A 27,433-nucleotide genomic window follows, 5' to 3' on the forward strand; every position below is an offset into this window, starting at 1 on the left:
CCCGGGCCGCGCCCACTTGCGCCCCCAGCCGGCGCGGGTGCTCAGGTGAGTGCTCTCCCGGGCCGCAGCGGGGTTAGTGCGCGTGCGCGCAGGTGAGCGTCCCGCCCCCAGGCTTGGCCACCTGCCGTCGAAACTTGTGGATTGTTGCCCTCGGGTCGCTCCGGGGCGGGGACGCGAAACCGAGCCATGGAACAGACGTCGGGGACTCGCGAGTCCCGGGCCCGGCCGAGAGAGCGGGACCTACACCGGCATCCCCGCCCGGAACGAGACCGCCACCCCGAGAGACAGCGGGACAGGGCCGGGGACCGGCATAGGGAGAGAAACGTGAGCGGGCGGAGGGACGGGGACCGGGACAGGGAGAGGAACCGGGAGCCGCGCCAGGACAGGCCCAGGGCCGGGGACCATCGCGTTGGCGAACAAAGAGTTTGGGAAAACTCCCGCCAGAGTCGGACGCGGGACGGACCCCGGCGGCCGACCTGGGACACCGCCCCGCCCCCCTGGCCCGCGCCGTGGGAAACCCCGGAGCCGCCGCCCCTGCGGAAGGAGGGCCTCGGACGCCGAGGACCAGAAAGGTGAGGTGGGGCGGCGGGCGCCCTCGATCTCGGCCCTGGGGAAGCCTGGGTCTGAGGCCCGCCTGCGGTCGGTCCTGACTACTTGTCCTAGGAAGCGGGTTTAGAGAAAGTGCCATTCTTCCCTTTTGAGTTTTTAGAGGTGACCTAGGAGAGAAGGAAGGCCTTACAGGGCCCACCACCACCACCCTCTCCCCTCCCCCGCACACACACTTCTTGACCTGAACCCGGTTGACAAAGCAGAGACCCATCTACCCCTCTCCACTCCCTCCCCACACCCAGTTGAAAGTGGCAGGGCCAGGGTTCCAGGTAGAGAAGAAAGGACTGCAGGACCAGAAGGGGAAGGAGTAGGAAGGAGGTTGAGTGGGTGGGGTTAATCCGAGGCTCCTCCCTGACACCCCCCTCCACACACACACACACACACACACACACACACACAGTCACAGGACTGCCCCCTTGAGGCTTCAGACCCTTGTCCTGTTTTCCAAAACCAGCCCCCCCCTCCAAAGTCCCGTTCCCTGGAGGTCCAGGCCTAATAAAGTCAGCCCAGTGAAAAGTTAATACGTTAATGTGTAACCTCTTCCAGGGCTATATGTATTTCAAAACCAGACAGCTGGGAGAAGCTAGACTTTTAGCCAAAGAACTGAATGAACCTAAAACTCTGCGCAGAAGGGCAGAGATTTCCCACATCTTTGTCAGTGAGGTCCTTCTGGGCAGCTTCGTTCAAATCCCATGATTGTCTCAGACCTCACCCTCCTGAATGAACAAATTTTGCCATCCCTGTTTTTAGAACAGAGTTCCCACAAGGCCTGTGGAGTGACAGCATCATGATGTTTTAGAAGACTTGGTGAGCTGGGAGAGAGGATAAGGATGGAAGGAAGGAAGGAGAGGCAGTATTCCCAGGCCCCACTCTTTCTCTAGGGAAGTGGTCCTTTTCCCACTGCATGTCCTGACTCCACAAATATTACTGAATGCCCGGATTAGATGCCAGGAGACAGGCAAGTACTAGAGTGATGATTATCTCCTGGCTTTTGCCCTCATTCCTAGGAGGAGTCCAGGCTCCTGTCTGCTATGGGACTTGGAGGCTTTAGCCCAGTCTCTCTAGCCCAGTCTCTTTCCCACGGCGCGGGCCAGGGGGGCGGGGCCGCGTCCCAGGTCGGCCGCCTGGTCCGTCCTGCGTCCGTCCGGCGTCCGGCGTCCGACTCTGCCGGGAGTTTTCCCAAACTCTTCGTTCGCCGCCGCGATGGTCCCCGGCCCTGGGCTTGTAGCGGGAAAGCTACTATCCTGAGTTTATGTTAAATTATCTAGAACTAACTAGCCAAGGTGTAACAAAGGGTGTGCCCAGTTACAGTAACAGGCACTGGCCATTGTTTCCCTACCTAAAGCCACACTGTGTTACAACTGCCTGACCTAGGAGAAGCCACAACTTCTTTTTAAAATTTCCTTTTAAAATGGTGTCCTGGGCTCCCTGACCACCACAACCACTACCACCCCTACTAGCCCCAAAGCTAGTGAAGGCAATACTTTTGCTTCTTTTGTTCACAGATAGTTGGTGGTTTAAAATCAAAAGCCATTTATTTGATTCTCCTCCACATAACAAGCATGTATTTAATGGATGGAAGGCAGGGCCAGGGACTACAGAGGTCTACTCAGGATGTCCATAGGACACTGACCAGTAAACAGGCCAATTTGTAGCACATGTGAAATGTGCTACTCCAGGGGAAACCGATTCAGAGAGAACTGAGCTGGGGCCCTGATTGGGCTCTGGAATGTTTGCCGGAGGAGACAGACTCAAAGCTGAGTTCTGGAGAAGGAGCTCGAGGCTGTCTCTCACGGTGACCTAGAGGCATGGGAATGCAGATCATCTTTTGGGGCAGGGAGAGGGGCAGTTAACTATGGCTGGGTCTGTAAAGGTGAGATTGTGAGTGGAGAGTGATGAACAAGGGCCCTCCTGCACTGTGCTTAAAGTTTAGACTTTATGGATTTCGAACCCAAAAGGTACATGGAGCCCAGGTAGTACAATGCAGCCCCCACCATTCACCACAGAGTCTTGGACAAAAGCCCAGGATGTGCTGGATAAAGTGATGGGGAAGGTTGGGAATAGAGCATGAGGAGAAGGAGCAGAATAGAATTTGCCAGGGCTGTCAGAAGAAGAGGGAGAGCTATGATGTCCAACGTTGTCTGTACCACCAGAGCCTAGAGAATTACTGCTGATTCACCTCTTTCCAAAGTAACAGGGAAGGAAGAGAATGCCAGCCTGGACATCAGTCTTGTGAATGCAAACTAGTTTTGAAGAGAGCCCGTCCTCAATGAACTGAAAAGCTCCCCTAAGTGGTTCCCAGCTACCTGTTCAATAGCCACCCTCCCCGTTTCCCCAGCAGGCCAACAAGCCAGCATGAGAGGTAGGGCTCAGAATTACTGGGATAAGTGACATGCTTAGCAGAATTGGGCCAAGTGTTTGAACACCCTGTGGAGCCACTAAGCCAGAAAATTCTCTGGAGTAGGAAAACTGTGACAGATTTTCTGTTCTGTGCATTCTTTAATCTCTGGGCACAGCATGAGGTGTCCAGAGTTCTAATACTGACCAAGCTATTGAATTTGAAGCCTGCTAACGGCCACGTATGTGTTTGGTTATAGTGAACTCACTTCAGGGAGATACCCACTCTCAAACCCCCGGCCTGGACTACAGGAAGTGGTATATTACCAGTCAGAGGCTGAAGGGCTCCTGGAATGCCACAAGTGCAGATACCTGTGCACCGGGAGAGGTGAGCCATTTTGAAGGCAGACCATTTGCTTACCCTTGCTGGTGGTCCTGGAAGGGGTCCAAGCTGGTGGGGCAAAAATTCAAGCAGACTTCCCTTTTGGTTTCCTAGCATTTTTGTTTTCATACCCGCATGAGGATCACATTTTCTAAAAAAACAAAAAACAGGTGGCCGGGTTTCCCATGTTTCTTCTCAGACGTGCCTAGGGGTGGTGAGACAGCCATGCCTGCAGTGTTCAGGCTGCAGATGGACCTCCAGGCAGAGCCAGCTCTGAGCTGCCAGCTGTCAGAGTGGGGCTCATCAGTCAAGGTGATCAGAACTAGAGAGGGAAGATGACCTGGAGATGGCAGACAGGTTGAACTCATGCCACAGGACAGGAGATCTGATGCCCAAACATGCCATCATGGCTTTTAAATGTTGTTGACTGAAACCCACAATAAGAAATACACACACATCATGAACCAACTTCTATCCTGTTATGTGTCATTAAAAACAAAAAAACACACTTAAGGGACTTCCCTGGTGGTCCACTGGCTAAGACTTCCACTCCCAGTACAAGGGATCTGGGTGCAAACCCTGGTCAGGGAACTAGATCCCATATGCTGCAACTAAGAGTTTGCATGCTGCAACAAAGATTGAAGGTCCTATGTGCCACAACTAAGACCCGGCACAGCCAAATAAATAAAGGTAAAATAAAATTAAATATTTTAAAAAAAACATACTTCTTAGAATCCACAGTTTGAAGAACTGTGATTTTAAATAATATCATGTGTCAGCTTCAAATGTGGTTTTCTAGAGTTCCCACCCTAGCACCAGGCTTGGCCTTGCCAACGATGAAGAAAATCAGGTTTGTCAGGGTGAGTCCTTATGGCTCACATGATTTGGTGAGAAATTTACCTCAGCTGCCTATGACTAAGGGGAAAACTTCTCAGCCTGAGGGGAAGAAATCGTGAAACTTATACCTGAAAGTGTCCCTTAGAATGATTACAGTGAGATACGTTGTTATAGGATTACGTAGAACTCTTATTGAAGAGCTCTAGGTAATCCGGGTACAAAAATCCTTACTCTAGTTTACATATGTTGGCACACCCCATTGTTTTTAATTCTCTCAACAACTCCTGAGACTCAGAGAGATACAGTAAGTTATACAAAGTCACACAGCTGTGAAGTGGAAGACCTGGAATTGAATCTTAGAGCCTAACACTAAGGCCTGATATGGTTTATGTGCTTGACCTTCTTTTCTTGATGATATAAATAGTAGGAACAAGTCAGAGGCTGTTTAACAGGTTTCTCTCTAGAGGTATTCTTCTTCGGTGATTGATTTACCAAGAGAGAGGAAAGGGCTGAGTTTGAGGCCCCTGATTTAGCTTTGATTGCTTCTGGTTATTTGGCTTTGGGCCTAGAGGTTGGGTTTCTGAATCAAGATAGTGAAAGGATGGCTCAGCAGTCAGAAGCTAACAAATGAGGGCTTATAAAGATTTCTGGACACACAGAGACCCGTATATATACACAACGTTGCATTGTTTTGAGAGCAGCAGTCATTGAACACCAGGAACTTGTCTCAGCAGAAAAGGCACACTTGGGTAAAGGTCACCTGAAGAATTTCAGCCTTGTCTTAGATCTTCTGTGACTTCTTTTCCTTATCGGTGAAATCTCGTCCTCCTCTACCAGCAAACGGGCAATGAGGGGAGGCAGCTGTGGCTCTGACTTCTTAGGGAGATCCTGCAGTTTGGGCTGAGTCACCCTTAGGAAGTTCAGTGGAACACTGACAAAAAGAGATAAGCCCTGAATTCATGGTTTTGGGCAAGACTCCTCAGCTACCAAAATCTTTAAAGGCTGAGGATAAAGATCAGATAATAAGCAAGTACAAATGTTACATGTGCATTTCAGATCACTAGGAATCCTGTGTGTGTATAGGTTGTGCTATGGGTTTATTATTTGGAGGGATGGTGAGGAGTTACAGGTTCCCTGGGAAGGGGATACATCGCCTGCTCTCCTCCTGGCTCCCTCCGATTTGCATTTGGGGCAGCTTCTCCTTTTCCTTTTTGTCCTTTTCCTCTTCCTTTAGACCTTTGTTGCTCAAATCATAATGGAAAAGATCATAAGAGAAGAATTAGGCCAGTGTAACAAGGAAAGTGTGTGTGGTTTTTTTAAAGGTAATGTTTGCATTCAGCTTGCAGCCTTACTTGCAAACCATCCTTAAAAATGTAATTTCTCTCTCTAAATGTTATAATCTCTGTAGTCAGTGGTGTTGTCTGTCATTCAGACCTTAGAGGTTTAGTTCTGAGATGGCTTCTCACTGCCTATGGCATTGACTTGTAACCATGCTGAAAAGGTTCAGGGGGACAATTGTGGAGATTTTGCCCCTCAACTTGCATTCTCAATACCCCAGTACCCTTGTATTCTCAATATCCTTACCCAGTGCTTATGAGACTGAGCCTATGTCAAGATTTCAAACCATGGCTGACTTTAAGAGTGTCAACTCATTAACAGATCTGAAATATTCAGCCAGAATCAGAGGACTGAATGACCTGAAATACATAACTGCTTCTTAAAAGAGAGGTGCTGACTCAGTGAGCCAGATCCTTTAAGGGGTGAGTAAGGCCTAGAGAGGCTCTGGGCTTTTATTTTTAAAGATGTGCTACCAGACATCTCCCCCATCCCTGGTGATTGTTTTCTGGTTCTATTTATTTATTTATTTATTTATTTCTCTGGTTCTATTTAAAGCTACAACAGGAATAAGCAGTTTGTGGAGGCTCTGTCCTCTCCAAACTCTATTAGGAAATACATAGCATATATCTGCTCCCATATAGCAAAACACGGGGAAAAGCCTAAATATCCTTTACATTGAAATTATTTAAATTCATTATGGCATCCTATAATCCTTTAAAAATATAAGTAGATTTATATTTGCTATGGTAGAAAAACTGTTCATACTATATTAAGTGAAAAAATGGGTTATATAGTAGTAGAGAGAAGAGAACCCTATTCTTATTTAAAAACAAATAAACAGCAAAAATTATGCACATGTGGCAGAAAAGTCCAAAAGAAAAAAAAAAATGGTAACAGTGGCTTCTCCAGTTTTATTGGTTGGACTTTAGATCATTTTTATGTTTCTGTTTCATCTAGATTTTCTTTCTTTCTTTTTTTTTTTTTTTTACCATCAGTGTGTGTTACTTTTATAATTAAATAAAACAGTAATGCTGTTTGCATTTTGGAGGGGGAATGGCAGAGTGTAAACATAATACTTGAGAGTGCTTGGTTTCAATTAGCAAATGTTCACGTGTAACACACGTTCATGCTTACACCACCTGGTGGTTGCTGTTTAGCTGACTCTTTGGGACCCCATGGACTATAGCCCGGCAGGCTCCTCTGTCCATGGGATTTTCCAGGCAAGAATATTGGAGTGGGTTGCCACGTCCTTCTCCAGGAGATCTTCCCAACTTCCAGGGATCGAACTCGTGTCTCCTGCATTGGCAGACAGATTCTTTACCACTGAGCCACCAGGGAAATCCTAGACCAACTGGACCCAGGCCCAAAATCTGGTTCTGAAAAAGCCAGGGGGATGCAACAGCCTGATCCTACAGTCAGCTGACCCACTAGAACCATGCCAGCACATACAACTGCCAGCTTTGTATTATGAAGAGAAAAAGAAGCCATACACCAAAGAGCACATAACTGTATGATTCCATTTGCATGAAATGCGAGAAAGACAAACCTAGTTTCTAATGGCAGAGAGCAGATCAGTGGTGGCCTGAGGAGGAGGGCGAGGGGTTGACCCCAAAGGGTTTTAGGGAACTGTCTGGGAGGATGAAAACAGTCTATATCTTGATTATGATTACATGGCATACACATTTGTCAGACTCTATCAAGCTGTGTGCTTAATGTGGGTCATTTTGTTGTGTATAAGGTATATCACAATAAAACTGACTTTAAGGAAAGCAGCCAGCTTTAGTAGAAAAGCTGGGGCTCTTTGATTGTCCAGCCAAGGATCCTGAAAAAATCCAGCTCTGGAAAAGTATCACAGCCCAGATTTGCTCTTTGAAAGTGAAAGTGCTAGTGGCTCAGTTATGTCCGACTCTTTGCGATGCCATGGACTGTCGCCCACCAGGCTCCTCTGTCCATGGGATTCTCTAGGCAAGAATACTGGAGTGGGTTGCCATGCCCTCCTCCAGGGGATCTGCCCATCTCGGGGATCAAACCCAGGTCTCCTGAATTGCAGGCAGATTCTTTACCATCTGAGCCACTACTTCTTGAGTTAAAGTCTAAGAACAGTAAATTATGTTTTACTGTTTAATTATATTTAATTCAGCAATTAATTAACTTAATCTTTCCTATCTCCAGTACTTGTGAGCCATGATTAATATTTTGATGGATAACTTCCTTGCTTTTTTCTGACTTCATTATAATTTTTAAGCACTATGTTATAATCTTGTTCAAACTTGGAGAAGTTTCCTCTTCCAAACTGAAAGAAAATTGCTCAGTTGTGTCTGACTCTTTGCAACCCCATGGACTATACAGTCCATGGAATTCTCCAGGCCAGAACACTGGAGTGGGTAGCCTTTGCCTTCTCCAGGGGATCTTTCCAACCCAGGGATTGAACCCAGGTCCCCTGCATTGCAGGCGGATTCTTTACCAGCTGAGCCACAAGGGAAGCCTAAGAATACTGGAGTGGCATGCCTATTCCTTCTCCAGCAGATCTTTCTGACCCAGGAATCAAACCGGGGTCTCCTGCATTGTAGGCAGATTGTTTACCAGCTGAGCCACAAGGGAAGCAAACTGAAGATGGCCACAAAACATCTAAAGAGGACATAACTGTTTTTTCAGTCTTTGTGGCAGGGCGGGACTAGGGCAGAGAATCTTCTTGCCTTCCATAAACAACATCTTTCTTCCTGCTCCCTGGCCTGGCTTCTCCCCTGATCGTCCTGCAGCCACCTGGACCGGCTGCTTTGCTGTTTTGAGAGTTACCCTTTCCAGTCCAAAGTATCTCTGACATCATTTCTGGAGGCCCCGGTTCCCTCCTACCATCTAGTGCTAATCCTGCAGCTTTGGCTGCTTAAGCTTTCCAAGGGGCAGAATAAAGAGCTGGCTGTGGCGTGAACTGCCACGGGGAAGATAAGCTTTGAGGTGGAAGTCTCCAAGTGTAAAACAGCATCTCTCAAAATGGTAACACGCCCTTCTTTTGCAGCCTGCTGCCAAATGCTGGAGGTTCTCCTGAACTTGCTGATCCTGGCCTGCAGCTCTGTGTCTTACAATTCCACGGGGGGCTACACGGGCATCACCAGCCTGGGGGGCGTTTACTACTACCACTATGGAGGGGCTTACAGTGGTTTCAACGGTGCTGATGGGGAGAAAGCGCAGCAGTTGGATGTTCAGTTCTACCAGCTAAAGCTGCCCACGGTCACTGTGGCAATGGCCTGCAGCGGAGCCTTCGTGGCCTTCTGCTGCCTCCTCCTCACCCTGGGCATTCTGCGGGTGCCGTGGCACTGCCCCCTGCTGCTGGTGATTGAAGGTGTGCTGCATGTGCTCATTGCCGGGGCATACATCCCGGCCCTGTACTTCTATTTCCACAACCTCTCGGCTGCCTATGCCTCTTCCGTGTGCAAGGAGAGGGAGGCGCTGTACCAGAGCAAAGGATACAGTGGCTTCAGCTGCAGTTTCCATGGGGGAGACATTGGTGCTGGAATCTTTGCTGCCCTGGGCATTGGGGTCTTTGCAGTGGGGGCCGCGCTGGCCATCAGGGGTTACCAAAAGGTCAGGAAGCTGAAGGAGAAGCCTGCAGAAATGTTGGAGTTTTAGGCTTTTAAAACATTCCGCCAAACTTGAGTGATGGAAGTTACTCTGAACTACCGTCTTTCGTGGAATGCTTTGTTGTAGAACTTGCCAGCCCTCAGGAGGTAAACAGTCTAGCTTTGGTTTGCTGGGCCGAATTCCAGGGTACTTGGAACAGCACCGCCTGATGTAATAAACCCTGCTTCTGGAGCTCTCTGTTGGTGAGGGACTGACCAAAATGACTTTAAAAAACAAAGATGAAAATAAAATAATAAAAACACACCAAAACCAGAGCCCAGGAGCCACAAGGAAAAGGCATGTGCTGTGGCAAAATGCACTTTTGATTGAATAAAGGGAAATAACCAAGGGTACTTGAAGAACCTTATCCTCAGTGTTCATGAAAAGCCACATAGACATGAAAAAACATTTCAGCCTTAAGTCCTCTAAACACAGCTGTCTCAAGCAGATTAGCCTCAGATTTTTTCCTCACTGAACTCTAGGTTCTTCACTTCCTAATGCTGTGGGTGAGGGCGGGTGGGGATGCTGGGGAGACCACTTCTGTGAGATTTAAGTTGGAGGAGACGTGGGCTGAAGAAAGAGGAATCAGATTATTTCACTGGGTTGCAAAAGAGGTATTCTAACAAGCCCCCTTACAATGGCCTTGAAAGCTCAATACATTTTTTGTACCTCTTGTAAATGTACCATTGTACGATGTATTCAACTCAACAACCAGAATTCAGGATCCATCCAGAATCAAAGAATGTAAAATCTTTCCCAGCAGAAGAATGCTACTTCTGGCCAGACAACCTCATGGATTCTTACTGAATGTTAAATTAGGACTTATGGCCCACTATAATATATTCTTGGTACAAGTGAATATGTTCTTTGCTTTATGTGACACCAATAAAAATCCAAAGAAAAAATTTTGATTTGGAGGTGATGGTTCTCTTTACATTTATAATATTATTTCCTTACTTGGCACATTTAAAAGGTGAGTTCCATTTCAGTTTACAAAAGGAAATACATATATTTGCTTGTATATGATTAGAAAACTTCTTGAAGAATATATAAGAAAGTATTAACGATATTTGCTTCTGGAGAGGAGTTTTAATTTGATTAGCCACAAAAGCAGCCTCACCCAAAAAAGATGCTATTTTACAACAAAAATCTATTTGTTTCAATTTTCATTTCCCTCTACAGCTTATCCCTAAGTGCTAGCTCTAGTGGTGGTTGTGGTTTAGTTGCTAAATCCTGTCTAGCTCATGGCTACTCCATGGACTGAGGCCCACCAGGCTCCTAGTAGGCCACTCTTTGCTTTTCTCCTGATGTCTGTGAATCTGCACTAACCGCATGCTTGGAAATACTTGAACTTGTTCGTTGTTTTCAGCAAAGCCAGGTAGGCCTGGCTGGTGCTCTGAGTAATAGCGAGTGGCCATATTTCTTCATCATTGGACCTGGCTGCTGCTGCTGCTGCTAAGTCGCTTCAGTCGTGTCCGACTCTGTGCGACCCCATAGACGGCAGCCCACCAAGCTCCGCCATCCCTGGGATTCTCCAGGCAAGAATACTGGAGTGGGTTGCCATTTCCTTCTCCAGTGCATGAATGGGAAAAATGAAAGTGAAGTCGCTCAGTCGTGTCCGACTCTCAGCGACCCCATGGACTGCAGCCTACCAGGCTCCTCCGTCCATGGGATTTTCCAGGCAAGAGTACTGGAGTGGGGTGCCATTGCCTTCTCCGTTGGACCTGGCAACAGACCATTATTCCGCTTGCTTGTTGCAGTCAATGGAGTGGTTGACAAGATCTAGATATATTCCATTCCAGGCTGGCAGATACGTGCTCTGTGTATTATGACAGCTGTTTTGGCAGAATCTGTCCCAGAAGGAGAGGTTCAGGCTGCCTACATCTTGTATTAGCACAGCATTCCTGCTTCCCTTCAGAGGGTGAGAGATTAACTGCATGCAGAAGGAAAACCAAGGCAGAGAAAGGTATGGTTAGGGGAGATAGCTACTCCTTATGAATTAGAATGATCTCTGGGTCAATTCTCTCTGTAGGGAGAGAGTAGCCAGTAGTTTGTGGTGCCTGGGGTAGGAGTATGCAGTTCTGGTCTGATGTTATTTTCAGATTTAAATTAGAGGAATGTAGCTTCTCAACTCTCAGAGTCCTTAATTATTGCTACTTCTGTCCTGTGGACCTCCTTGGAATTTGTGTGGGCCCAGCAGGAGATGGAATCAGCAAGCCCAGTAGCGGTTGCCTAAGTACTTTATACACACTGGTCTTTAGTTGCTCAATTATAAACACTGTGGTACCCCTTTATGTATTAGAGGGTTTTTCTGATTTCTGGGAATTCATGCTTTTCATAAACTTGTCCCATTTCCTAAATCTCTTACTAATCCTCTTTCATTTTATAAATGTTACTAGGTAGCATCACCATCCACTTGCATAACATTTTATGATTTTCCAGGTATTTTCACATACTTGCTTTCATCTGGGCCTCACCCCAGCCCTGTGGGATAAGACAGACAAAAGAAGGCATTATCTTCATTTATTTGTCAGATGAAGTATCTGAGGCTTAGAGCCAATGACTTGGGCACGGTCACAAGGCAGCAAAGAGCAGGGAAGTGAGCCTGCACTCCCACTGTAAGTTCTTATGCTTTCCTCTTTGTTATCCCTGACACCTGAGGGAACCACAGGAGACCTTCTCCCAGGAATATGCCTCACGAGAGGCTGAGGTCCCCTTCAGGGAGAAATGAAGGGTGAAGGGTGACTCTGGACAAGATGACATTTATATGCATTCACCTGCTGGTGTCTCCTGCCTTATGGCATTTGTGGGTTTCTTAAACTTGTAAGAACCCCCCAGGTGAACAGCCTAGGTATCCAGCAATAGGATCCTGGTTGAGTAGACTGGTCCACCCACAGGTGGGTTTGGAGGCCACGTCACAGGGCGCGAGGACCCTGTCGGAGCTGATCTAAAACATCTGTAGGACGAGTCAATGAAAAAAGCACGATGCAGAGCAGTGTGTATGGTGTGCTCCCTATGACGCTGGGTGGGGAGGGTGAAATTCAGACTTGAGTATTTTTATTTGCATAAAGGAACGCTGGAAAGTTGTATTAGGAAACACTGAAAGTGGTTGGGGGTAGAGAACAGGGTGGACAGTGACATTCGTGAATTATTTTCAGCTTACAACATTTTATGTCATTTCTATTATTTTAAAACTTTAAAATTTGAAATAATTACAGATTCACGGAACACTGCTAATACTGCACAGTACTGCACTGCGTGGCATGAACTCAGTTTACCCCAACAGTGACTATAGTACAGTATCACAACCAAGAAACTTTCTGCCAATCTTCAGAGCTTTTGTTTAGGTTTGACCAGTTTTATACGCACTTCCATCTGTGTGAGTGTAGGTCTCTGAGGTTTTATCGCACGTGTAGATTCATGTGAGCACCACAGTCAGTTGCAGAACTACCCCATCATCAGGCATCTCTCTGGCTCCCCCACTCACAGTCCCACCCCTCCCCTCCCCCACCCTCACTCATCCCCATCCCCTGACAACCATGAATCTGTTCTCATTTTGAGACTGTTATGTAAATGGAATCATACAGTATGTAACCTTTTGAGTCTGGCTTTTTCTTTTTTTCACTCATTATGAATCCCTTGAGATCCATCTGAGCTATTCCAAGTATCAACTGCTCATTCCTTTTCACCGCTGAGTAGAGTTTCCCCTCGGCGGGGGCTGTACCAGATTGTTTAACCATTTGCCCATTGGAGGGCATTTGGGTTTGCTCTGACATCCATGCACGTGTTTTTGTGTAGACCTAGGTTTTCATTTCTTTAGGATGAATGCTCAGGGGTACAGGTGTAAGGTCAGATGGTAAGTGTATGTGTAGTTTGCCAAAACTTTTTCCACAGTGGCATTTTGATTTTTCAAACATGAGTACTAAAAAAAAATAAAAAACAGGGACTTCCCTGGAGGTCCAGTGGTTAAGACTCCATGCTTCCACTGTAGGAGGCATGGATTTGATCTCTAGTCAGGAAAGTTCCACGTGCCACATGGTGTAGCCAAAAAGAAAGCCCCCCAAAATGAACCAAAAACCCCCCCAAAACCAAGGATGTTAACGTTGAATCTGTGTCCTCACAATCAGGTCACCAATAGTATTTCTCTTGTCTGACCTAGGGAGCTTTCCTGGGTAAGTGATGTCAGTGTTAAATCCCCCATCTCTCTCCTCCTAGGTGTGATACAGATAGTGGAGGTGATACTGAATGGGATGGTTCTCATGTGTATCGTGGCCTCCTACTTTGTCCTGGCTGGATTCAGCGCTAGCTTTGCCAGTGGCGGCGGCTTTGGGAACAACTATTACTCACCATTTGAGGGCACCGAGCTGGAGCAGGTTCGGCAGCTGGACCAGAAGTACACAATCCTCCGGGCACCCCTGATATACGGCGGCGTGGCTGTTTCTCTGGGGCTCGGTGTCCTCACCTTGGGTGTTTTACTCCAAGGAGCCAAGAGTCTAAACAAACTGCCGGGGAAGTGGCTCCTCCTGGAGGCCGCCTTCAGCCTCCTGGGGGCAGTGGGCTACTGCGTGGGCATCGGCATTTACCTCCACGCAGCCTTGCAGATCAATGCCACAGACACTTGCAGGACAAGAGAGAGGGTCTATGCCCGCAAGGGTCTCACCTGGATGAACTGCCAGCTGTCAGGCACTGATGGGGCAGCTGCCACCTTTGCTTGTCTTCTGGTGGTGATGTATGGCGCCAGCATGGTGCTGGCCCTGCGGAGCTACCGAGAACAGAAGCAGTACAAGGACAGCCAGGAACAGCAGAGAAATTACAGTGATGCACCAGAATACGTATGGTCTGGAGTACTCTGAGATCCACTGGAACCTAAAGTCAGCCTACCTTGTTTCTCTCAAAAAGATGGGTCCATTAAAATCGCACTTTATACATATGTGGTTTTCACATACTTGATTTTTATAAATGCTCCCTCTGGAACCAATACAAAGCTAAATGATCACCCCATTTTCCATCAGTGTGTTTGCTGGCTGAGAGCATGCAAAAAGTACCTCCACCTTTGCTACAAAGAACAACACTGGGAAGTCTGCATATATGCTTATGGTTTGGCTCTCTTGCCAAATGGTAAGGTAATAATAATAGCTTAAATAATAGCCAGAGGAATTCTGAAAGATGAAAACGCGTCAGGGGTAGCAGGCAGTAGAAATATCTTGCCTGTCTGAACTAAAGTCACTAAGAAAAACATGCCATTTCTCCCTGTATATGATCCCAAGGGAATGATTTTAAAGCCTTTGTGTGGTTAGATTTCAAACGAGTAATTCCATTCTGACTCTCTCCTAGAAGAAAACTCTCCTGCCCACTAGATAAGATAGTGTGCCATGACCCCAGGAAGACTTCCTCCATTAGAGATGGGGGGCTGGATCCCTGATAACTGAAGGCAAGTACTTTTAGCATGCATGATCCTCCTCAGGATTCCTGTGTTAGGGCTCAAAGATGGTTTTTGCCACATTTCCAGGTTAGTTTCTTTATAAAGTAATTTGACTGGAATTCATTTTCCTGGAAGATTTTATCATTTCCTGAAATATGAGGCCTCCAAACAGTGAAATAATTCATAAACTTAAAACATGTTATTCAGCTGAATGCAAAGATAAAGCAGATGATTTTCCTGGAATATACAGGTATATTGGAGGCGTCTTTATTTCTGCATCCCTTCCAGTGACCTACAGATTAGGCCTTCAAAGGTTAATTATAAATTCTTCATGATCCTGAATTGTTTCCAAAATGTAACAGTTCATTAACACAGAATCTCAAAAATAAAGTTCTTTTGATAATTTTAACCTAAAGTTTTATAGCTGTTCTTATACTTTACAACTAGTCTCAGATATTCAGTTCGTGTGGGATGCAACTAGAAATAACGCATGTTCTTATTATATAGTTTTTTTCTGGTTGTCATCTTTTTTCATAACTTATTTTCATGAGACTAAATAAATTCAAACCGAATCTTTAGTACATTTCTAAAAACAGAAATTTTGACATAAATCTCAGACTGTCTATACAGTTAGTAAGAAATCAGCCAACATAAGCCTGTTTCAACATATGCCAAAATGACTGAAAACAACTGTCAACATTATCTCCTCTGACATGGGTTGGACATTTTTACTCCTGCATGTTTGCTAGCTCTTCTCCCTGGAATATACCATCTTTCCTCTCACCTCTTAAATCCTTCCTACCCCTAATTCTTATAAAACTTATTCCAGGCGAAGAATCAAAACTAAACCTCATACAGAAACGGGAAAAAAAAAATCTAGATTATACTTTTACAAAAAGTAAAGCTTGAAGGAAAACAATCTACTAGAAGTCCACATTGTGACCTTAAAATACAAACACCTAAGCCACAGAATGAAGCTTCTGCTCCACCACCTTAGCCTAAGGCAGTGGCTAGAGTCCATCGCAGTTTTCACTGAGTGGTAAGACAGGCTTAACAGCAGCAAAAATCAAACAACCCATTTCCTACCTTAAGCACCGCCCCCACAAAACTTCCGAACACACACTATTCTCACCTAGAATTTATTCCCTGAAGTGTGTCCTGGGTAGATCTTTGCCATGTCTGGGTCAGGGGCTTGGGAAAATGAGGACTTCCGCCTCTGTGACCCCCATATGGTGCCCAGGCCCAGCTATACAGCACTGCTCCCAGATTCAGCTCCTCTCATTACTATAGTAACACTCCATCACATTCAAAATGCCTTAGCCAAACTTGCCTTACTACCACTTGTCAGGTCAGTCGGTCAAGGTTTCTTACATTTCACAGATGGGACGAAGGTTCAGGAAGGCTAAGTGGCTCACCCAGTGGTTGACAAGTCATTTCCTTGTCACGACTGCTCTGTGTCAGGTCCAGTGCTGAGCTAAGGAAGTATTTGTTGGCATCATCTCATTTAAATTCACAGCTGATGAGACTTTTTTTTTGATGAGACTCTTATTTCCATTTAACAATCGAGAAAAAACTGTGCCTTGGGGAGATGAACTTGCCTAAAGTTAAATCTTTTTTAAGTAGCAGAGGCAAAACTCAGACCCCGTGGATCACACTGAAACACGTTCCAAGTGACTCGTGCTCTTGTGGGGTTTGATGTACCGGGGAAATTATGACACATGAAGTACTTATGCCACCCTGGAATAGGTGGGTGTGTGTGTCATGGAACCGAGGTATGAAAGCAGATGGGGGCATTGGGCCCAGCACATTGGAGGTGTGCTCAATTCTGCTAAATGAGGAGGAAACCTGCAAAATTATTTCAACTGGGCCTTTATTTGGAGTGAGGTAGCTAACCTTGCTTGGACATCCAGAAATTATGGGAGACAACCAATAGGGAGAGGGGAGAGAAACAATTTAGAGGCTTACCTAGATCAGAGGTATTGTGAGCCAAAACCCACCACCTTCAAGTCTAACACCAAAGCCATTAGGACAGACATGATGGCCAGATTATCCACTTCGTTCCTCTGTATCGTTGGTAGCTCTGTGGTTTAAGAGGAGCTGTAGATTATTCACAAGTTGAGTTCCCTTTCATCAGCTAATAACCTGCATGGAAATAAGGCCCATGCTTCTTGTCTTTGGGATTTCTTTAAACATATAAACCAAGTCAGAATATAATATTTCTTAATGTAAAAAATCTTTATTGCTATTTCAGCTTAAAAGGTGATCAAAAATATTTATTCTTGCCTTAACTCATAGCTTCATATTTGTCATGGAATGTGGTTTCACTTATCTTCCCCTAAAGCAAGAAAAAGCAGAAAAATCCTAAAGGTGCTTTTGGTTAAGAAACTAATTCTACATACAAGTTAGAGAAAATTAACAGTTTCATGCTAAAATAAAGTACTTATAAAATAACAGGTATTCCATTTTAAAACAAAGCCATGAAAAAGATATTCCATTTTATTTTATTTATTATTGTTATTGTTATTTTTATTTTATTTTTTTACAAACAATAGATTTGCTGCAACATGCTCTGGCTCATATTATTGAATTAAAAAATTTAACACATTTCAAAAATATCAAAAATACACTATAATGAGTCTTAGGACTACAATACGACAATGATTGCACAAAACCATAAGATATGAACTCACTGTCTGGATAACCTCCACTGGCAACAGTGAGAGAAAACCCTATAGCGTCTGGGAGAAGTGCATGAAATTTAGAATACAAGGAGCTTATGTGTGATTGAATGATCACCAAATGAGGGAAACAGAGCAGGATTTACTATAGCTGCTTTTCTCAGTCTAGGAAGTGCTTACCCAACTATGGGGCAAAAGTCACTAACTGGAGAGAAAGATTAACTTGCCTCCATGAACGGGGGAGTCTGAGAGGCCCCGCCCAGAGGGAAGTAAAAAAGTGACACAAGACAGTTCTAGAGTGATGCTGCAGACATCACTGAATGGCTTGGAGACTATTTAATAATTGGTATGTTTATCGACAACAGCCAAGTGCTCCCTTGTGGAGGTCTCTTCATTAGTGATTATTGAGTAGACAGAGGAGGGGAGCCTGTGGCTTCCAAGTACCTGCTTTTGCTGAGAGCTGACATGGAAAGAAGGGCATCATCTGATATTCAGCAGATCAGCCAAACCTAACTGGCTCCATCTCCTAGAAAATAGCACTCGCTACAAACAGTTAAAATAGCACCCAATGATTACCAAGCTGCTCGTGCTGGCTCTTCTATACATCAGGAAAATGAATTCATCAACTTATTGCACATACACTCTACAGTAGTATAAGAAAGCCCTCATTTGAATGAGGAGTAATAATTCAATGACTCTATGGTATCACGGTAGCTTTATGACATACTAGCATTCAAATTTTCAAACACATTTCCAATCCATCTGGATAAGAATAAAAACACCATGGCTGCCAAGACTTGTATAGTTTTCTTTCTTCCATGGGACTCCTGGACTGCTCCCATAAGCAGGAGTGATGTTCTTTCAGAAACTCTCTTAACAGCTCCATTAAATAGGAGGTACACACAGGGACCTGAGAATCGTGCAGAGGCTGGGACCTCTGGGCTAGAGATCAACGGGCCTCTGCCCACCTGGGAAACACGTCCTCTGGGTAAGTCCTGGGAAGCAGATTACATTCACCTGGAGACAGATTACTGGCTTTCACCACCTGACAACCTAATCAGCTCACACAGTAAGTGTAAATAACTTCATAGGTCAAGAGGGTTCTGTGTATTTTTGGTGATGGGCTATGGCCTTTTCATCCTCTGTTTTAACAAACAGCAATTATAGAGGGAAATGAGTCAAAGGAAGTTACAAAAAAAAGAGCAATCAGGTTTGGTATAGCCTATATTAAAGATTTTCATACAACCTAACGTTTCCTGAACATAAACCTGGGACATAAACATAAAAGAACACTGGAAATTTGAAGGTTCTTCTGATTAAAAAGTAAATACATTTACTTTCAGTTAAGACGTTTCATAACTGGGCTTTGTAGTGGTTCCAATTAGTGCAGGGTGGGAAACAAAGAGACAAGAAACAGTTCACAGATGAAGGACAATTTTAAAAGACTATACTATTAAAGTGGTATCGTCCCAAAATAATTTTCATCACTATCATCTTGGGTTTTCCCTTCATTTCCATTTTTCCTTCATTTTCCCCCCATTCTCCCATAAAAAAATAAGGCGACAACACACTATTGTTCCCATCTTTCTTACAGCACCTGAACTTTGTATGAATCATATTATGTTCCCCACTTCAAATCAAGACCTGAGTTCTGAAATTTTTCAGTAGCTAACAAGTAGTTTGACACAGAAAAAAGTGTTCCTGACAGTTTGGGGACTCAAATTCATATCCTAGAGAGGCTGAACACTCCACACTCATTGGTATGGAATCTTCCACGAGTATGTACCCCCCACTGACGCATACACATGGGTACAGGGCCTCTGAGAAGATGAGGATACCTAACTATTTGTGGAGAGGTCACCTGGTTTTCTACTACTGCTTCAGCAAAACTTCAAATAAAACCCCCAACATATGTATGTATAGATCAACCCTATCTTTAACATTTCGTTTCTTATGGAACAGATTAAAAATGATTCTACTCTATTTTCAATTGTCAAAGTATTCTAAAAATTCAAAGCACATTCCCCACTGGGTAAAATTAAGTAATGTCAAAACTTGGTAGGAAAAGGCAATGGAACAGAAATATGGAAGGAACTGCATTTTGCTAGGCTTACATGGAATGTGCAAAAAAAAAAAAAAATATATATATATATATCAGTAAACCAGGTTTTCTGTAAGCTTAGGATTTTCTCAATCAAGTTTTTCAGAAATTGAGCCCAGTACTGTGAAGCCATGTGAGGTGGATAAGCATTTTCAGAAGACTCTGTTAACCATTAAAAGTTGAAACTTCAACTCACTCCTAACGTTTTAGATAACCATCTCTAGGCTCGAGAAGGAGAGAAGGAACTTGTCTAACTGGAAGCTCCATCCATCCATCTGTTCTCGTTCAGCCTCATTCTGTTCAGAGTCGTCTGCTGTAACTCAAGGTTACTTGGATGTGAGCAGCAGCATCAGCCTTGGCCCTGCATACTAGGGGGCTGACTGCCATCTCCACCTCATGTTATGGAAAGAGGCCAATCCCCAAATGCCTCTCCTGTGATCTTCTGGAAGATTCCTAGCAGGAGTCACATTTGTCAGAGTTATTCTCTTTTTGTGATTTGGGGGAAGTAGTGTTATTCCTCACCCCTTCCCTATCTTCATCCCCCAAAGAAGATCCTACTCCCCTGTTTCTCAGGAACTTTCACAGTCTGACATCCAACAGTCCATTTCCCAGGGCCCTTCCTTGTAACCTCACAGCTGGCCCCAGCTCCTGATGATCATCCTGCCTATGGACAAAGGATCTGGGCTGCCTCTAAGAAGATTGGCTCGAGTGCAGATTCGAAAATAAAAAGTTCACAGTCAGTGGAAAGTGCTCTCATTACATCACAAACATAAATTATCTGTTTGATTGGTTCTACATTTCCAATAAACATCATTTCAATAGGCTGCATTCTCGTAGAGAAGAAGGAAAAGCCATGTGACTAGTCACATCACATCCCATCAGGCTGAGATAGAAGGTGATTTCTCTGTCGCAGAGATCCATCAGCAGCAATCAGTAAAAGGAACCAATCTTCAGTTATTTCCTCCACAGAAATAGTCCCTTTCCTGCCCAGGCAGGCAAATTCTCAAAATTATCCTAGGAGAGAAAGGGTTAATGGCAGGTGGTAGGACTGATACAGAGTAATGCCTGCCTCTCCCCAGGAACCCTGGGGATCCCAATACAGGTTAAATGTGAAACTTAACACTGATGGTGCTGACTAGCTTATCCAGAGCAAGACCCTGACAGCTCTCACCATTTCCACCTCCGAGATCCAGCCCCTCCTCAATCTGTGGTTTAGAGATACAAGGGCAGAACGCCCCTGGCAGGGTTCCCTACCCTACACCATGCAGCCTTGCCGCGATACCATGGCCCCTGGAGGAGGACTACAGCGCCGTGTCAAACTCCTCCGGGAGCTCGGTCCGATCCTCTTCACTGGTCTCAGGCTCATGCCTGCTTTCCTGGTGGTGTTTCATTTGTTCCTTCACTTCTTCTTCTAGGTCACGAGGTATGACAAACTGGTCCTCTGGCTCCAGCTGAGTCGGGGCAGCAAAATAGCCGGTCTTCTTCTTGGGTGCTTCTGTGGCCACCTCGATGAGGTTCAGGCTGTCTTCCAGGGGTACGATAGAGCCATTGGAGAGCTTCTTTCCATAGAGACAGGAAGTGGAGGGAGACTTCTGTAACTCTGTCCGGTCTTTGCTCACTGGCAGGAGGATGCCACTGTTCACACTGTTCTGTCTTCGGATCCCAAATAACGATCCTCTAGCACGGTCCTCAGGGCACGGGGCAGGAGAATTCCCTGGAAGGGTGGGCGAGTTCTCAAGATCCCTCCCCCGACAGCAGTGGATATCTACTTCTACTTCCACCTTGCTGCCGTTTGTTATGACCCCTTCAACCGGCTGGTCATCATCACTGTCCAGGCCATTGTCGGACTGGTTACTCGAGAAAGTCGCACAAGAGGGCTGGCGCTGGAACACCCCCGAGGTAGGAGCCGGGTGGAGGCTGCAGCGCCTCTCTGGCCTCAGAAGCAAGCCAGCATCCAGGCCAACAGTGTTATGTTCATCAGAAGCAGTGGACCCCACCTCGCTGCTCACCTCTGAAGTGGACATCTCGCTACTGAACTCAGAGGCAATACCACTACTGGAGGAGGGAGTGGTCGGCTTGGGCGGGTCCTTGATGATGGCGGTTGAAGCAAATCCCATAGGACCTGGGAGCGTGAGCCCATTCATTTCACAAGTACAGCCTTCCTCACCGATGTTCAAATAAACCACCATCGCCCCCACATTGTCCTGACAACCATAGCTCTGGGCTAATGTGCACAGCTTCTTGGCAGCTGCTAATGGGTCTTGCACATGGCGTACTGCGTTGACCGCTTCTGTATACGACAAGTGTTCCCACAATGCTTTGTTTCCCAGAATCAGCAGTTCATCCTGAATGGTGAGTGGAGTGGAAGATATGTGGGGCTTGGGGAGGATCCAAGGGTAGAGGTATGTACAGCCCAGCAGCCGGGTACAGCAGGTCACCCCATTCACTTTGTTGTCCTAGAGGTAAGCAGAATGCAAACTTTGAGAAACAAGCAACAATGACAAACAATTTTATATCTTTCTAGATCACAACACTTAGGGCTCTACAATAGAATAGAATTGGCATGTTACATGGTTTTCTCCTAGGGTCTGTGTAATTTTAAGTGGATTTACAAAAAATAAATGTATAGAATTACAAAAGGACAGAATATCAAATGAGTATTATACCACAAATAGGTGAGAGGACCGAGTTAAAAACAATGAAAATTAAGTGGCTAAAAGGCACCTCCATCTCAAAAGATATTTTGCTCTAACATTAAGTATAGGCCTCAGCATGTTCTTAAATAGAAAAACATCTGTTAGGAAAATAATAAGCAAAACTATCATTAATTCTCCATCACTAGTATTCTGGCAGGGCCAAAACTCAGATGGTTCACTAGAAATGACTTCTCATTTAAAAGGAGAGTTGGGGGACTTTTCTGGTGGTTCAGTGGTTAAGACTCCACAATATCAATCCAGGGGGCCCAGATTCAATCCCTGGTCAGGCAACTGGATCCTATATGCTGCAATTAAGACCCAACACAGCCAAATAAATTAATAACAAAGGCAGAGTTGGGACTGAAAGTTGGGACTGAAGATATTAACTGGATAAGAGAATCTTTATAGCTAAAGCACTGAATAATCCCTAAAGTTATTTGGCCTAGAAAAGGAAAGTCTAAAATCCATGGCATAATTTACCTACCCTCTAAGGGTCATATCATGAATGATATAATTCTAAACTCAGAGGAAAGGAATAACCCTGGTTGCAGACTGGGCATGTTCATCTGCCAGATGCTTCATACTGATTTCTTAAGAGAAAACCAAACAAAACCACCAAAGCCCTCAATATATTAATTTCATAGCTGCAGTCATTCTTTGGATGAAAATCCTGGCACTCTTAATTATCAGAATTTGTCACAAACTCTCAAAATTTGTAATTTTATTTTCCTCATCTATGAAATAAAAATAAAAGCACTTCTTTCATGGGGGTTATTGTGAAAGTTAAACAAAGCAATGAAAGTACAATGCTTAAGCAGGTAACAAGCAAACAATACATGTCTATAATTATAAAAATGTTTCTTACTTGTCTAGGACTCCCTAAGAAAAATCTAAACAGCATTAATTAAATTCTGTAATAGACTAATAAAATAAAAATTTATCTTTTATGTTTCATTTGTTCTGACTGAAAGACCTTCCTAAGATCATAGTTACAGAATCTTCATAGCATCAACCACATTAGAAGGATAATTTTTTGGTTTTGTGCTTCCTTGGATGGAATCTTTTAGATAGTCCTTATTGTAAAATTCTGACAGGACAGCCCAGAAGTGGACCCACACAAATAAGAGTCCAGTGATCTTTGACAAAGGAGTTAAGGCAATTTGCTGCTGGGACAACTGGACACTTACATGTCAAAAAAAAAAAAAAATCTGGACACGGAGCAACCTACACCTACTACAAAAAAAAATTAATTCAAAATAAATCACAGATCTAAACGTAAAAGACAAAACTTCTAGAAGACAACACAGAAGAAAATCTAGGTAACTTTGGGTTTGGCAATGAGTTTTTAAATACAACACCAAAAGCATGACCCATGAGGAAGAAAATTGGTAAGTGGGACTTCATTAAACTAAAAACTTCTGCTCTGCAAAAGACACTACTAAAAGAATGAAAGACGTGCCACAGACTGGGAAAATATTTGCAAAACATTTCTGATAAGGACTTGTATCCAAAATACACAAAGAACTCAACAGTCAAGAAATAAACAATTAAAAATGGGCAGAAGATCTGAACAAAATTCTGCTTTGCAATAAACAATGTTCACATGTAATTGCTAAAGTCTCTTTGAAAGCAAAAGTCCTATGCTAACTTCTGAAAAAGGAGAAGAGTTATGAAATACTAGAAATATTGATGCTTCTTTATTAAAAACAAAACAAAACAAAACAATACCAGAATATATTCAGCCATAAACAGGAAAACTACTGTGAAACTTTGCACTTCAGAACAGGGATGTCAAACTATAAAACTTTTTCTTCTTGTGTTTTGGAATAAAAAACCAGATGAAAATTAACCAAGGGGGACATTTACATTTATTTAACATGTTAGGTATAAGTCTTAAAGACCACAATTTAGGATTTTTCATTTCTAATTAATTTGCTCTTTCCTTCTGCTAGTCATTAGCTGCTCATTAGATTTTCTTTGATTACTATTATCTGGATTGAATACGATTTACAAGGCTTGATAGGAAGAAAATGGACTTTCATTGTTCTATGTAGAATAGCATTCATTAGATTCAAGGAGTAGAAGTGACTGGTGGAGAGTTAAGATTTACTTCTGTTATGATGGCCTTTTGGTCCTTCACCCTCTGAGCCTCCTCTGGGTCCTGTTCCAGGCTGAAGACTTTCGAGAGTGGCACTGGCTTCCCACCTCGACACAGGACTGCTTGGCATGTGCCAACATTAGCCACAGTCAAGCTAAAGCTACTCGTTGGATCGGCAGTGTCAGGACGGATGTAACAAAGGAGAGCTGAAGAGCCTAGTTTCTGGCCAGCCATTCCTAATTTCCTGTTTAGAAAGAAAAGAAAATGAAAACACGGCTAGTTTCAGAAGAAAGCAGCAGTCCTTCCTATCCAAGGCTTCTTCATTTTTCTGGTGACCATGAACCCACCTCACCCTCATCCATCTTGATATGAGTGATAATGGTGAAGAGAGCTTTGCCTTCTACTCTTAGCTAAGAAATTTTACCAAAAGGGTGGGGACAGAGAAGACAATCAAAAGGCGGCTTTCTTTGCTGCTTCTGACCGATCATAACATGCAATAACCTAACTCAGTGGCTTCCAACTGAAGCAAATCAGAATCACCTGAAGTGCTTGTTAAGTTTCTGATTCAGTGGGGAAGGGGTTGGCCCAGTAATCTACATTCCAACAAGTTTCTGGTGATGCTGAGGCTTCTGGTCCTAGAACAACACTCTGAAACACTTACTTGGGTTTTAAGTTCCCCAAAGGAAGGCCCATAGTTTTCCTTGTATTTCTCCCATGCACATGGTGTCTCCCCAACACCCAGCACTTGGTACACAATGCTAAGCACAGAGCAGATGCTATCAGAAAGATCTAGTTTCAGATTCCAGCTCTCCCATTTATGGGCTATAGATCTTCAGCAAGTTAATGCTCCAAGAGATTTTTCCAATTAAAATACTCACCTCCTCGGTGAGTATTTAGAAAATTAAAGATACAGTATGAAAAATGCTTGGAACTGTGCCCAGCTCTTGAGAAGTGCTTCATAAATCGAGTTTCCTTTCCCAAATGCTTTATTCTGCCAAGTCCCTAGGCTCAATTCTATTACTGAAAAATAGACTTCTTTCCCACCATCTTTGTGTTATAATGACAGGTTAAACCAGCTTGGGCTCCAGGCTGTTCCATCTGAACCTTGATTATGCAAAGGGTCACTCTCTCAGTTGTACGTATGCTTTAAGCAGCCCACCTGCTGGGCAAGATGCTCTATTAGCACGAGACTTTCAACAGTTTGGTTTATAGGGTGTTTGCCTTTAAGTGGCTTAGGCTTCAATGAGGAGATTAGTTGGTAAATCCTCAATAATAAGTATTCTAAAAACAAGAATCTGATGAGTGCTTAACCTCTGTAGGTCACTGACCCTTAGGAGAATCTTACAGAAGCTTACCACTTTCCTTCCCCCAAATGCACATAACACATACACAACCTATTATACACGATGTCTGGGCTTTCCAGATTCTCAGCAGCCTTTGGTTTCAAGAGAGAAAACAGAAGGCTCCACAGGCTCTTTAAAGAGCCACAGTCCCCATGTTCTGATGGACAGAACAGTCATGAGACAAAAAGCAAGATCTCACCTTGCACCTGTACTTATAATTGAGACCCAGACCTTCTGGCTTAGGCAGGGCCAGGTTAGGAATTATTCAACCCACCTGCTTACCTGTGAGATACCAAGAAGGTGTTAGCCATGAAAACTGTGTCATTTGTTGACTGCTGCACCTCTTCCAAAAGCACATCCGCCATGGTACACTGGAGAAGGCGAGGGAGCTCCTCGTTCCGGTCACCATCAAACATGCCATACACAGCTCCCACCCCCTCTGCAAAGTTATCCACAGCTAGAGCAGATACACATAACCTATCACAGAAACAGAAGAAAGACAGAGAAAGTCAGTGGCAAAGCATTCTTCTCCAGGTAGCCTTCTTTAAAAAAGTAAGGGAATTCCCTAGCAGTTCTGTGGTTAGGACTCACTTCCAACACAGGGAACACAGGTTTGATCCCTGGTCAGGCAACTAAGATCTTGTAAGCCATGTGGTGCAGCCAAAAAATTAAAAATTAAAAAAGCAAGTACTGATTGAGAGTGGAGAAGAATAGTGGTAAATCCCCATCTACACATGAAAAAAGTGTTACAGAAGATAAGTAAGCAACATGTTAAAGAGTTGATGTCATAAGAAATGCGGTAATTCAGCCACATTCAGGAGCAGTACATATTAGCTTTGCAATGTTACAGAAGGCTAGAAAGATGTTTTTTCTCAGTAGTGACAAAGGCCTACTATCAACACCCTTCAGTCAAAGACTTCCCCGAAGTGTACAACACACTTGTAGCTCAACAATTTGGGTTTATCATGTAACAACAAGAGAAAGCACACCATGGGACTCAGGAGTATATTAGTAGGTTTTGGAACAAACCCAGTACAGGATTTGGGTTTGGCTGGATCACTTTGGGGAAAGTCTAACAAAGTGGGCGGGGCGGGGTCATACTAGATTGGGTGCTGTCAGAAAGCAGGGCTATTCTGGGACTTCCCTGTTGGTCCAGTGGTTAAGAATCTGCCTTCTAAGGCAGGGAGTACAGGTTTGATCCCCAGTCAGGGACCTGCCTCACAGTGCAGCCAAAAATTTTAAAATATACATATTAATAAGAGAGAAAAAAATGTTTAAAAAAATTTTTTTAAAAAAGAAAGCAGGGCTATTCTATGGTTGATAATCTCAACAAATCTTAACTACAGGGAAAGAAGGTTAGCACAGGGACAAAGCTGCGATTGATAAAGAAAGGAGCAGTCACCCATCTTAGTCATGAGGTGGGGTGTGAGTGTTCTGTGCACATTCATCTTGTTGTGTCTTACCGGATCACGGTCTCAGAGGAATCTTATCTGATGTTGGCATTCTGTGATTTGTTTATGTCAAACCAGGAGAACAACATGGCCTAGCTTTCAGCATTAGATCTGTTCCCAGATGTCAGGAGAATTTTCTCAGTCTTCATGGCCACGATACTCACTTGTTTCTCTGTCCTGCCATCTCAGCCAGTCCGTGGCTCCAGAAGGTTGATGTAACTGTAGAATCAGTTGCTGGCAAAGGTTTCTGATCAATTTTCAGGGTGGTGATATGGCTGTGGGAAGTGGAGGAAGGGAGGTTTAAACCTTACATGCGTCTCTATTTTACAAAAGCTATCCCAACAATAATTTGTTTTTATAAAATAATCTGTTGACATACCAAGACTCATTTCCAGAGAGACCTAAGAAAGTAGTATGCTGACCCATAGACCAAGAAGGAAGAGAAAGAAAGAAAAGGAGTAGGAGGAAGACATATGGGCCAATTTTGTAATAACTGATGCCATTCATTTCAATGAAAAACTGA

General features: G+C 44.2%; 2 protein-coding genes across 4 annotated transcripts in view; one reads left to right on the forward strand and one right to left on the reverse strand.

Moving 5' to 3' along the window:
• The first annotated feature begins 3 nt into the window (after positions 1 to 3).
• On the forward strand, positions 4 to 14,949 carry MARVELD3 (MARVEL domain containing 3). 2 transcript variants are annotated; one of them, XM_081512553.1, is made up of 3 exons: positions 4 to 572; positions 3,207 to 3,334; positions 13,337 to 14,949. In XM_081512553.1, the coding sequence occupies exons 1-3, from the start codon at positions 187 to 189 to the stop codon at positions 13,972 to 13,974; spliced, it is 1,152 nt and encodes a 383-aa protein (XP_081368679.1). In that variant the 5' UTR covers positions 4 to 186; the 3' UTR covers positions 13,975 to 14,949. The 2 variants fall into 2 exon arrangements, with proteins under 2 accessions (XP_081368679.1, XP_081368680.1); XM_081512554.1 differs by lacking the exon at positions 13,337 to 14,949 and adding an exon at positions 8,520 to 9,381 and having other exon boundaries at positions 27 to 572.
• A 2,087-nt stretch (positions 14,950 to 17,036) lies between these two features.
• The window catches only part of PHLPP2 (PH domain and leucine rich repeat protein phosphatase 2), a 60,870-nt gene continuing 50,473 nt past the window's right edge, over positions 17,037 to 27,433 (reverse strand). The window contains exons 16-20 of one of the 2 annotated variants that reach the window (XM_081512552.1): positions 27,075 to 27,185; positions 25,742 to 25,936; positions 24,129 to 24,360; positions 20,577 to 21,778; positions 20,073 to 20,336 (exon numbers count right to left, since the gene is read on the reverse strand). In XM_081512552.1, the coding sequence (XP_081368678.1) occupies positions 20,624 to 21,778; positions 24,129 to 24,360; positions 25,742 to 25,936; positions 27,075 to 27,185 (1,693 nt within the window). In that variant the 3' untranslated portion in view covers positions 20,073 to 20,336; positions 20,577 to 20,623. Of the gene's footprint in view, positions 21,779 to 24,128; positions 24,361 to 25,741; positions 25,937 to 27,074; positions 27,186 to 27,433 lie in introns of both variants that reach the window. The other variant, XM_081512551.1, reaches the window with a different exon arrangement.

This window comes from Giraffa tippelskirchi, chromosome 7 (genome assembly GCF_054371585.1).
Source record: "Giraffa tippelskirchi isolate mGirTip1 chromosome 7, T2T-mGirTip1v1.2.pri, whole genome shotgun sequence".
Lineage (NCBI taxonomy): Eukaryota > Metazoa > Chordata > Mammalia > Artiodactyla > Giraffidae > Giraffa > Giraffa tippelskirchi.